General features: G+C 43.8%; 1 protein-coding gene across 5 annotated transcripts in view; it reads left to right on the forward strand.

Moving 5' to 3' along the window:
* LOC124041170 (echinoderm microtubule-associated protein-like 6) overlaps nt 1-12,953 on the forward strand; it is a 112,550-nt gene that overhangs the window by 87,372 nt on the left and 12,225 nt on the right. The window contains exons 29-40 of one of the 5 annotated variants that reach the window (XM_046358420.1): nt 1,819-1,833; nt 2,791-2,799; nt 5,966-6,044; nt 6,288-6,417; nt 6,543-6,641; nt 7,023-7,043; nt 7,409-7,582; nt 7,754-7,962; nt 8,076-8,233; nt 8,891-9,005; nt 12,225-12,413; nt 12,659-12,831. In XM_046358420.1, coding sequence (XP_046214376.1) covers nt 1,819-1,833; nt 2,791-2,799; nt 5,966-6,044; nt 6,288-6,417; nt 6,543-6,641; nt 7,023-7,043; nt 7,409-7,582; nt 7,754-7,962; nt 8,076-8,233; nt 8,891-9,005; nt 12,225-12,413; nt 12,659-12,831 — 1,371 coding nt within the window. The remainder of the gene's footprint in view (nt 1-1,818; nt 1,834-2,790; nt 2,800-5,965; nt 6,045-6,287; nt 6,418-6,542; nt 6,642-7,022; nt 7,044-7,408; nt 7,583-7,753; nt 7,963-8,075; nt 8,234-8,890; nt 9,006-12,224; nt 12,414-12,658; nt 12,832-12,953) is intronic. The other 4 variants (XM_046358422.1, XM_046358421.1, XM_046358423.1 and 1 more) reach the window with 4 other exon arrangements.

Below are 12,953 nucleotides of genomic sequence, written 5' to 3' on the forward strand. Positions count from 1 at the left end.
AGCTCATAGAAAGATCTTTATCCCCAGTTCTATGTTATTTCTTTCTGCACTTTATGAGTGTACACGTGTGCTTTATGTGTCCTCTCTCTAATACGCTCTCTCTATTCACCTCTGTTGCTATGATACTGTGGATTGTCCTGGGCATGCATTATGGATGTAGCCCATTGATATTGCATGCCGTGTGCATGTTTTATGTTTGATCCATCTATCTGTGGATTGTTGGGTGTACGTGTTTGGGTCGTAGTCTGTGTGGTGTTACAGTATGAGATAGCATGTTCTTGTGGCTTGTGAAGGTATCTTGACAAAGTATTACACAATGTTATGTGCATGTATAGCAGGTGCTCTCTCTTGAACTTCTATGTGATATCTGTTGCTATGATACCGATATGTTGTGTATACAGTACCTATACAGTATCATTGGTATGATCTCAGTTGCTTCGAGACTGTATCGAATATTGCCACATCAGTGGTTCCCCCATCAATATAAATGGCTTATCAGCTATGTGCAGCTAGGGGAAGTCAAAAATATACTGTAGCCCTTTAGACCCGGAGGTCTGTCTACTGGGTAACTTTACTAACACCAATCATAGGCAAAGCCATACTATAAAGCTAACATAAATATTGCTAGCGATTGCCAAGAAATGTATTGCCTTGAAATGGAAATTGGATTCCTCCCTGCCAGTTGCAATGTGGCTTTCGGAAGTTAATAGTTGTAACCCTTTGGAGAAAATCACTTACTGCTTGAGGAATAAGTTAAAGACATTTTACAGAATTTGGCAACCTTTTATTGACTATATGGAGAATCTCCCCCCACATCTCATTGATTGAATCCATATATAATCCTCACATAATGTTTCACACGTAATGTATATTATGTAGCCTACTGTCTCGTTATTTATTTTATTTTATTATTGTTTTTAATTGTATGTTTGTTTATATAACTATAATTATAATTTATTTTTGTTACGTTCGTCTGTTACTGTCACTTTGTCCTATCGTTGTCTAATATCTTTTCACTTTTGTTTTGAATGTTCTTAATTGGAAAATGCAAAAATAAAATTTTAAAAATAAATCAAAAATATACTGTAGCATGTATAGCCCGAGGAGACGATTGATTTTTGTCAAAGCCAAAGGTTGCGTTGCCACAAATTGTATTCTAAGCCATAAAATTGGCATTATTTACCATGACGCTCCCCACTATTTTCCATTATTGTCACATATAGCAGTGCTGTTATGTATGGAAGACTTTGACTTTGTCCATTCTCTTTCATATAATGTGTAGAATAACATTTACCCAATTATACAGCATCACAGAATGACAGGAAACATGAAATAGTTACAGAACATGAACCAGTGAAGAACCTATCATATGCTATCTGGGAGGCTCACAACGTCCATTTCTGCAACAACTAAGAGCATTGAACCACGAGGCTCAACTTCTCAGTTGTTTTGGTGCCCTGGCTACCACGCTCTAACAGCGTGAAGGTAACCGGTGCACATGCGCAGATACTGTGTGTGACTGTGAGAGCGAAGTCTTGCGTCTTGCTCATCTCATTATCTGCGGTGCTGCTCGCGGCAACGTAATTTCACTGAGTCTACCTTTGAAAGATGCATTATAAAGGTGTAATTTCAGCCAGTAGTTTTAAAAGTAGTGCTCACAATCCAAATCAGGTCCCCGACAATTGTATACGACGTAATCCATTTCTTATTATATGTCACAGATTCCAATTCGTAGAATGTTAAGAATTTGTAAGTGCTTAACATCCTGTTCAATCTCTTTAATATCTCTCTTGTGTTTTAACTTGCATTCCTTTGGAGGCAGGGCATTGTCAAGTAAGTATGACCTATGCATACATTCTGTGTTAGCTATGGGATGTGGGTGGTATTTCCTTACATTGGATGTGAAGAGATGAGTATTTTATTTTGAGTGTGAGGGTAGAATATCTAACATGCAATAGAATAAATGGTGTTATTTTAATCCAGGGATTTCAACAGAATTGTCCATGTTTTTCCTTTTATAACTGTACATACTTGACATTTTATCCAAAAGTGTTTGTTATTTCACTGATCTCCTATAATGGTCCTACAGGAAGCAGTTCTGAAAAGGCTGTGTTTCCTAGTCCTCTATTTATATGGACTATGGGCATAATCTCCCATAGCCCATGGATCTCAATATCACTCATATTGCTCAAACTATGGCCAATGTGAAGTTATGTCAACTGCATGAGTAAGACATTATTTATTTATTTCAGATCCTTTTGGGTCATTCATATCACAATTTATTTTGCAGGGTACTCCGAGTACAATGATGATTTACCAAGTGATGCTGGAGGAGACCGTTCTTTCTTTCTGTTTCTGTCTCTCCCCCCCTCTTTTCTTCTTCCCCTCTCATGGAGCCCCAGACATCACAGGACCTTGTTTTCCCATAACCCCTTGGGGGTTGAGATCGAGGCACTGACTCATTTCTCTCTTCCTGTGCCCTTCCTCCTCCTCTCATAGGAGCTCTATTGCACAGTTTGCACAGGGACCCCAGGGTATGACCCCCTCCCCTTATCGCTCTGTAGACTGGTGCACTCTCATTCCACACTTCTCCTACGAGCTGTCTCTCTTTCTAGCATGCTGACAGCAGGCTGATGGCCAGAGCATGGTGTGCACCAGGCAGAAATGACAGCTAATAGCTCTCCAGGTTGCTTTTTGCATGAGCATAGAGCCTTTATAGCTATATTGAGTCCCCCCGGACTCCGACCTGTCCTCTAAACCTCTCACTTGGTTCTGTCCACTGCTCTCAAGGGGATCCAGGTAAAGTGGGCTACTTGTGTCTATCACGCTGTGTGCGTACACTGTGGGTCCAGGTCCACGTGTTTCTCTGTGACGTTCTGTATGTACTTGCATGGTGGCAGTCAGCTCATCTCATTCCCATCTGATCAGAACTGCATGTTTGCATCCAGACTGCAGAGTTTCACACCCAGTGGGGCTTTTTTCCCATCTTCTCTTTCTTGTTCAGATAGAGACATGGAGCTCGGCAGCCTCACTCTATGACTCTCTAGTTCAATAAAGGTTCAATAAAACATGACATTTATTAAAATGATTCTACAATCCTGGCTCAGCATGAAAAATGTTGCAATCAGTCCTTAGGGGTTAGTTACAACACTACTACAGATATTCAATCTGCGGTGTTATGTGTGGCAACACTAAACTCTGACATGCTGATTGAAGTCACTTCAGAGCACGCAGACACTGATAATATTGTTAAAACACATGTGGAAGAGGGAGTCTGATTACCAAATGAAATAGGAGAAAGTAGATGTTGGAAATATTAGCTCCCTGCCGTGCATGATCATCCAAACAATGCTGGTTAAATGCTGTTCAAACAAACCGAGAACGACGGTAGTGTCTGTCAGCTGTAAGGAGTGTAAACTATGTATGTGATCACAGCTATCACCTTTGGGCTAGTAATTTGCCAGTGAGCTGGAACCTTGTCTTGTATGACACGGCTGTAGTTCTATCAGGCCATTGCACACAGTGCTGGTGCTGTATGAATAATGCTTCTGCATTGTCATTGTACTGTTCAACCTCCGGTTGGATTTCAACCTCCAAGAGGCTTCTTCAATATGTGTTTCCCTGTTAACTTGTAGACTCTGTCTGTCACTGTGTGTGCGCACGGGAGCATGCACACATTCTCGTGAACCTTTGACAACCTATGTTAAGGACCAATAACTTAATAAGTCAAATCAAATCAAACTGTATTTGTCAAATGCGCCGAATACAACAAGTGTAGACCTTACCGTGAAATGCTTACTTAAAAATTCTTAACCAACAGTGCAGTTCAAGAAGAGTTAAGAAAATATTTACCAACTAAACTAAAGTTTAAAAAAGTAATAAAAAGTAACACAATAACATAACAATAAAGAGGTTTATACAGGGGGTACCAGTACAGAGTCAGTGCGCGGGGGTACAGGTTAGAGGTCATTTGTACATGTAGGTTGGGGTGAAGTGACTATGCATAGATAATAAACAGTGAGTAGCAGCAGTGTACAAAACAAATAGAGGGGGTGGGGGGTCAATGTAATAGTCCGGTGACCATTTGATTAATTGTTCAGCAGCTTATGGCTTGGGGGTAGAAGCTGTTAAGGAGCCTTTTGGACTTGGCGCTCCAGTACCGCTTGCCACACGGTAGCAGAGAAAACAGTCTATGACTTGGGTGACTAAAGTCTCTGACAATTTTATGGGCTTTCCTCTGACACCGCCTATTATATAGGTCCTAGATTGCAGAAAGCTTGGCCCAGTGATGCACTGGGAAGTACTCACTACCCTCTGTAGTGCCTTACGGTCAGATGCCGAGCAGTTGCCATACCAGGCAGTGATGCCACTACAGCCCCGTTGATGTTAATGGGGGTCTGTTCGGCCCTCCTTTTCCTATAGTCCACAATCATCTCCCTTGTCTTGCTCACATTGAGGGAGAGGGTGTTGTCCTGGCACCACACTGCCAGTTCTCTGACCTCCTCTCTAATCGCTGTTGGTGATCAGGCCTACCACTGCTGTGTCGTCAGCAAACTTAATGATGGTGTTGGAGTCATGTTTGGCCACGCAGTCGTGGGTGAACAGGGAGTACAGGAGGGGACTAAGTACACACTCCTGAGGGTTGAGGGTCCCCAGTGTTGAGGATCAGCGTAGTGTTGTTGCCTATCCTTACCACCTGGGGGCGGCCCGTCAGGAAGTCCAGGATCCAGTTGCAGAGGGAAGTGTTTAGTCCCAGGGTCCTTATCTTAGTGATGAGCTTTGTGGGCGCTATGGTGTTGAATGCTGAGCTGTTGTCAATGAACAGCATTCTCACATAGGTATTCCTTTTGTCCAGGTGGGAAAGGGTAGTGTGGAGTGCTTCTATTCTTCCTTTAATGGCCCTTTGCTTTTGTGTCAGCTATCAATAGTATTGATATTTCAGATGTTTTACATGGTCTGTTAACCCCTGAAAGTGACCATGGACCTCAGGTCTCAGCCAGGACACATCACTGTGGTAACCAACTGCCTAGGAAGTCAAATTTTCCAACATATCCAGTGACTTCATTTTTAAGGAGAGTGGAATTCCACTCACTTTAAAGGGGCAATCTGTAATTGCTACATTAACTGCAGATTGCCTCTTTTTAAGTATTTATATTTTATAGTGATAGATTTCAATGAGGGGGGGACAGAGAAGGAAATCCAGGGAAAGCCTCACTGAGACGCAGAGGTAGATGTGCTGCAGGTGGCAGTGTAGAGCTCCTAGAAACTGACTCAGAGACTGAGTGGAATTGTATTCTGTTGCTCATTGTGGCTCATTGCCATACATGTTAAATGTGGCCTCAGCCAACTGGTGTAATGTGTCATTATTGGTGTGATCCTTATGTGAAAGTTGACGCTTGTTAACATTGTGAATGTGATGTGCCCACCTTGGTGATATGTGTGCAGTGGCTGGCCAAAATTCATACATGTGGAAAATGTCATAGGAAAATGTCAGTGATGTATACAATTTATTCAATTTTATGTAGCACTGAATCTGTCTGTAGATATTGTGTTATATACTGTGTGTGTTTCATGAGGGACACTGAATGTTTGTGTATTATAAACAGTAAAGGCTATTATGAGTGATTAACAAACAATGATGTACTGTAGACATGCTTAACAAGGTTTCTATTCAGAGGGATATGACTGATTGCAGCTGTTTTGTTCCTCAAGCTGTAGTTTAGTACATAGATATTTTCTTTCTCACGCTCTCTCTTATCTTTCTTTCTTTGTTTCTCTCATGTCAGACTAGAGAGACATTTTATAACTTGGCCTAATCTATCCTTAATGTGGCATTTCTGTGCCCTGTAATGAAATTGCTCTGAGAAAACACGATTTGGTTCTGTGGTACGTACACATGTTAATATACTGTATCTGTCCAATATATCTACTGTGTGAGGCAGTACTATATGTTTACTCACTGCAGGCCACCTGTTAGCCGAGCTGCTCCCCAACCAGAGAAGCTGCAGAAGAACAATATCACCAAAAAGAAGAAACTTGTCGAGGTTTGTCTCACTGTGGTGTTGATGTTAACTCTGAATAACTTTGATGTCATACTCAACACAATGTTACAAAATCAAATTTTATTGGTCACATACACATATTTTGCAGATATTATTGTGGGTGTAGCGAAATGCTTGTGTCTTGTTACATTTTTAACCTTAATTTTTATTTCTTTTTATGAACCATTGTTGGGTACGTTTGGTGCGCTGTGGGATGTGATTGGCCGGTGATGTGTGTACTTCCAGGACCTGGTTCTGGACCACGTGTTTGGATTCAGGGGCTTCGATTGTCGTAACAACCTTCACTACCTCAACGACGGCGCCGACATCGTCTTCCACACAGCAGCTACGGCCATGGTGCACAGCCTCTCCACTGGTACAGCTATGTGTTGTCACTTTCAGATACCATACTCAATATTGACATCAGGACTCGTGATTTTCAAAGGCGTGTACATGATAAAATGAAGATGAACTCTGTGTTTTAATGCTATTTTTCCTCAGGGACTCAGAGTTTCTACTTGGAGCATACAGACGACATCCTCTGTTTGACCGTCAATCAACATCCTAAATACAAAAATGTCATCGCTACAGGGCAGATTGGTATGTACTGCAGTGAATGAACATGTTTTATTTTATTGAGATTATGCGTTGACATATTTTGCATGTACTTATCCATAGCATTTGTTTGTGGGCTGAGTGTGGGCATATGAGAGAGAGAGAGAGAGAGAGAGAGAGAGAGAGAGAGAGAGAGAGAGAGAGAGAGAGAGGTGGGAGAGAGGGGGGAGAGAGGGGAGAGAGAGAGGAGAGAGAGAGAGAGAGAGAGAGAGAGAGAGAGAGAGAGAGAGAGAGAGAGAGAGAGAGAGAGAGAGAGAGAGAGAGAGAGAGAGAGAGAGATCATGGCCCTCAGCAGCATCTGAGAAGGCACTCACTTTAGATTGAATTTGTTCTTTTGCCTAATTTCCCATCGCTCACACACCACAGGTGAAGTGACAGACCTGCCAGGTAAACCCCCCGTCCAGATTGACCTTTACAGTGTGCCCTACAGTTACTATGCCTATGGGCCGGTTTCCCGGACACAGATAAATCCCAGTCCTACAATAAAAAAGCAAGCTCAATGAAAACGAAATCTTAATCTATGTCGGGGAAACCACCCCTACAGGTTTACCCTCTTATTGCTGTTCTCCTGCAGTTTCCCAGTGGCCTGTCCTGTGTTTTCTATCCTCCAGTAGTTATCCCTCTGTATTCAACCCTACTTTTCTGACCTTTTTTACCCAGTACTATAATACAGCCAATCAATTGCCCTGGACTGCTCCATACTGTAGCCCTATATACTGGATCAGACAATGGTGGTTTTCTCTGTGCTCCAGGCACCACCCCCTCCATCCATGTGTGGGACGCCATGAGTAAACAGACGCTGTCCATCCTGCGCTGCTCTCACGCCAAGGGGGTGGGCTACGTCAACTTCAGCGCCACGGGAAAGCTGTTGCTCTCTGTGGGGGTGGAGCCTGAACACACCATCACTGTGTGGCGCTGGCAGGAAGGTGAGCCATTCTGACCCTGGTAATATTCACTGAGATGGTGGTAGGCTACAGCTTAGATTGGTCTGGGCATTTTTGGGATTGCTAATCCTAACAATGTTGTTAGATATCACTCTGTAACTGTAAATAGCAGGTCATAGGAGTGTTTGTGCTTGTGTGGGTTACCCTGTCCAGGTGCTAAAGTGACCAGTGAAGGTGGCCATCCAGACAGGATCTTCGTAGTTGAGTTCCGGCCAGACTCCGACTCTCAGTTTGTGTCTGTTGGGATCAAGCACATCAAGTTCTGGACACTAGCTGGAGGCTCTCTCATGTATAAGAAGGGAGTGGTGGGCTCAGTGGAGGACGGCAGGATGCAGACCATGTTGTCTGTGGCCTTTGGTGCGGTGAGTATCGACAGAATTTGACCCTCTTTAGTCTACCCTAATGGGTTGTAAATTCATTTCAGAGATCCATTAAACGGTTTCGTGATCCTGAGCTGTGGTTTCTCTTCCTCCAGAATAACCTAACATTCACAGGTGCTATAAATGGGGATGTGTACGTGTGGAGAGACCACTTCCTGCTTCGTGTCGTGGCTAAAGCCCACACCGGGCCAGTGTTCACCATGTACACCACACTGAGGGACGGCCTCATCGTCACAGGGGGCAAGGAGAGGCCGTGAGTACCGTACTGCTGCATGACCATTTACAGTTTACATTTGAGTCATATATCAGATGCTCTTATCAAGAGTGACTTACAGGATAAATTAGGGTTAGGTGCCTTGCTCAAGGGTACATCGACCAATTTTTTCACCTAGTCAGCTCAGGGATTTGAAACAGTGACTGTTCGGTTACTGGCCCAATGCTCTTAAAGGGATATTTTGGCAATGAGGCAATTTTTCTACTAGTATGCTAGTAGATATTCATAGACTTCCAGTCATTACGCTAACTACCTAACTAACTTCCTTCATACTGGACATAGAGACAGACATAAAAATGGTGTCCACTAGTTCATCGGACTCAGGGGAAAGTATTTGTTTAACCGCTAGGCTACCTGCTGCCAAGACCACTGACAATCAGAATGATATCTTTTTAACACTGACCTACTTGAGACAACACCATTAATCCTACCTAAAGTAACAAGGCACACTAGCACCAAAAATCACATCTGGAATTCCATTGGATTACATTAAGAATAGTACTGAATCTCGGTTAACCCTCTATCCTCTATGATGATGATACATTGATGATTATGATGGTGTGTTTGCATGTGTGTGTGTGTGTGTGTGTGTGTGTGTGTGTGTGTGCGCGTGCGTGCGTGCATGCACTTTTTCAGTACAAAGGAGGGCGGTGCAGTGAAACTGTGGGACCAGGAGATGAAGCGTTGCCGAGCGTTCCAGCTGGAGACGGGCCAAACTGTTGAGTGTGTGAGGTCCGTCTGTCGAGGAAAGGTGAGTTCAGCACAGCCAGGGCACACAGCAGTGAAAGAGACTTTGAGCATGTCTACAGAAGATGTTTAATCTTAAAGCAACTCCCTGAACAATCCTTTCGGAAATAAACGTACTGTCACTATGTTTTTTATATATATATATATATATATATAGAGAGAGAGAGAGATAGAGATTTTAATTGACTATCATATACAGTGCCTTGCGAAAGTATTCGGCCCCCTTGAACTTTGCGACCTTTTGCCACATTTCAGGCTTCAAACATAAAGATATGAAACTGTATTTTTTGGTGAAGAATCAACAACAAGTGGGACACAATCGACCTAAATGACTAATGATGATAAATACAATCCACCTGTGTGTAATCAAGTCTCCGTATAAATGCACCTGCACTGTGATAGTCTCAGAGGTCCGTTAAAAGCGCAGAGAGCATCATGAAGAACAAGGAACACACCAGGCAGGTCCGAGATACTGTTGTGAAGAAGTTTAAAGCCGGATTTGGATACAAAAAGATTTCCCAAGCTTTAAACATCCCAAGGAGCACTGTGCAAGCGATAATATTGAAATGGAAGGAGCATCAGACCACTGCAAATCTACCAAGACCTGGCCGTCCCTCTAAACTTTCAGCTCATACAAGGAGAAGACTGATCAGAGATGCAGCCAAGAGGCCCATGATCACTTTGGATGAACTGCAGAGATCTACAGCTGAGGTGGGAGACTCTGTCCATAGGACAACAATCAGTCGTATATTGCACAAATCTGGCCTTTATGGAAGAGTGGCAAGAAGAAAGCCATTTCTTAAAGATATCCATAAAAAGTGTCGTTTAAAGTTTGCCACAAGCCACCTGGGAGATACACCAAACATGTGGAAGAAGGTGCTCTGGTCAGATGAAACCAAAATTGAACTTTTTGGCAACAATGCAAAACGTTATGTTTGGCGTAAAAGCAACACAGCTCATTACCCTGAACACACCATCCCCACTGTCAAACATGGTGGTGGCAGCATCATGGTTTGGGCCTGCTTTTCTTCAGCAGGGACAGGGAAGATGGTTCAAATTGATGGGAAGATGGATGGAGCCAAATACAGGACCATTCTGAAAGAAAACCTGATGGAGTCTGCAAAAGACCTGAGACTGGGACGGAGATTTGTCTTCAAACAAGACAATGATCCAAAACATAAAGCAAAATCTACAATGGAATGGTTCAAAAATAAACATATCCAGGTGTTAGAATGGCCAAGTCAAAGTCCAGACCTGAATCCAATCGAGAATCTGTGGAAAGAACTGAAAACTGCTGTTCACAAATGCTCTCCATCCAACCTCGAGCTGTTTTGCAAGGAGGAATGGGAAAAAATTTCAGTCTCTCGATGTGCAAAACTGATAGAGACATACCCCAAGCGACTTACAGCTGTAATCGCAGCAAAAGGTGGCGCTACAAAGTATTAACTTAAGGGGGCTGAATAATTTTGCACGCCCAATTATTCAGTATTTGATTTGTTTAAAAAGTTTGAAATATCCAATAAATGTCATTCCACGTCATGATTGTGTCCCACTTGTTGTTGCTTCTTCACAAACAAATACAGTTTTATATCTTTATGTTTGAAGCCTGAAATGTGGCAAAAGGTCGCAAAGTTCAAGCGGGCCGAATACTTTCGCAAGGCACTGTATGTATATATATATATATATATATACACTGCTAAAAAAATTTATAGGCAATTAGCAAGACACCCCCAATAAAGGAGTGGTTCTGCAGGTGATAACCACAGACCACCTCTCAGTTCCTATGCTTCCTGGCTGATGTTTTGGTCACTTTTGAATGCTGGCGGTGCTTTCACTCTAGTGGTAGCATGAGACGGAGTCTACAACCCACACAAGTGGCTCAGGTAGTGTAGCTCATCCAGGATGGCACATCAATGCGAGCTGTGTCAAGAAGGTTTGCTGTGTCTGTCAGCGTAGTGTCCAGAGCATGGAGGCGCTACCAAGAGACAGGCCAGTACATCAGGAGACATGTAGGAGGGCAACAACCCAGCAGCAGGATAGCGGTCCTTTGTGCAAGGAGGAGCAGGAGGAGCACTGCCAGAGCCCTGCAAAATGACCTCCAGCAGGCCACAAATGTGCATGTGTCTGCTCAAACGGTCAGAAACAGACTCCATGAGGGTGGTATGAGGGCCCGACGTCCACAGGTGGGGGTTGTGCTTACAGCCCAACACCGTTGAGGACGTTTGGCATTTGCCAGAGAACACCAAGATTGGCAAATTCACAAATGAAAGCAGGTTCACACTGAGCACATGTGACAGTCTGGAGACGCCGTGGAGAACGTTCTGCTGCCTGCAACATCCTCCAGCATGACCGGTTTGGCGGTGGGTCAGTCATGGTGTGGGGTGGCATTTCTTTGGGGGGCCGCACAGCCCTCCATGTGCTCGCCAGAGGTAGCCTGAGGTACCGAGATAGCCTGAGGTACCACCGCCAGAGGTAGCCTGAGGTACCGAGATGACCCTCAGACCCCTTGTGAGACCATATATGCTGGTGTGGTTGGCCCTGGGTTCCTCCTAATGCAAGACAATGCTAGACCTCATGTGGCTGGAGTGTGTCAGCAGTTCCTGCAAGAGGAAGGCATTTATGCTATGGACTGGCCTGCCCCTTCCCCAGACCTGAATCCAATTGAGCATATCTGGGACATCATGTCTCGCTCCATCCACACCACAGACTGTCCAGGAGTTGGCGGATGCTTTTAGTCCAGGTCTGGGAGGAGATCCCTTAGGAGACCATCCGCCACCTCATCAGGAGCATGCCCAGGCGTTGTAGGGAGGTCATACAGGCACGTGGAGGCCACACACACTACTGAGCCTCATTTTGACTTGTTTTAAGGACATTACATCAAAGCTGGATCAGCCTGTAGTGTGGTTTTCCACTTTAATTTTGAGTGTGACTCCAAATCCAGACCTCCATGGGTTGATTAATTTGATTTCCATTGATAATTTTTGTGTGATTTTGTTGTCAGCACATACAATTATGTAAAGAAAAAAGTATTTAATAAGAATATTTCATTCATTCAGATCTAGGATGTGTTATTTTAGTGTTCCCTTTATTTTCTTGAGCAGTGTATAATACTTTAGTCATTTAGCAGATGCTCTTAGCGATATGGATTGAAGCGAGCCCTAAGTCTATAGCTAGGATTTTGAAGGGTTAAAAATAGTAACCTTCTTGTGTCCCTGTCTACCAGGGTAAGATATTGGTAGGTACAAAGGATGGTGAGATCATTGAGGTGGGAGAGAAGAACGCTGCGTCCAACATCCTGATCAACGGTCACATGCAGGGCGAGATCTGGGGCCTGGCCACCCACCCCTCTAAAAACCTGTTCATCTCCACCAGCGACGACAGCACCATCCGCATATGGGACCTGGACGACAAGGTACAGCACAAATACATACTATGTGGTTCCAATGGTCTGCTGAGCTATGAAGTTGCGTTTGATCTTACGTTGAATGTCTTAATTGATTTATTGCAGAAACAACTTTTTTGAATCACAAATCTGTGTGTAAATAGGTTTGTGTTCTTGGTTTCCTTTGCACCTGAATTTAGTTAACCGTTGAATGGAAAAATACCATCCTATGTCATGTTTTGTTGTCTACAACCCTGCTTCCATTTCCCTGCTAGAAACTGCTGAACAAGGTGAGCCTGGGCCACCAAGCCAAGTGTGCCAGCTACAGTCCTGATGGTGAGATGGTGTCTGTGGGCATGAAGAATGGGGAGTTCATCATCCTCCTCACCATCTCACTCAAGATGTGGGGCAAGAAACGAGACCGCAGTGCTGCCATACAGGACATCAGGTAAGAACTGAGGGGACATAGGAGCTACCTGGAGCACTTTGGCTAGACTCCTGTCCACCTCCTGGCAGCAACCCTAGCATCAGCCCTAACCCTAGCTTTATGTGCACATCCTTGCAGTAACT

Source organism: Oncorhynchus gorbuscha, linkage group LG08, assembly GCF_021184085.1.
Source record: "Oncorhynchus gorbuscha isolate QuinsamMale2020 ecotype Even-year linkage group LG08, OgorEven_v1.0, whole genome shotgun sequence".
NCBI lineage: Eukaryota > Metazoa > Chordata > Actinopteri > Salmoniformes > Salmonidae > Oncorhynchus > Oncorhynchus gorbuscha.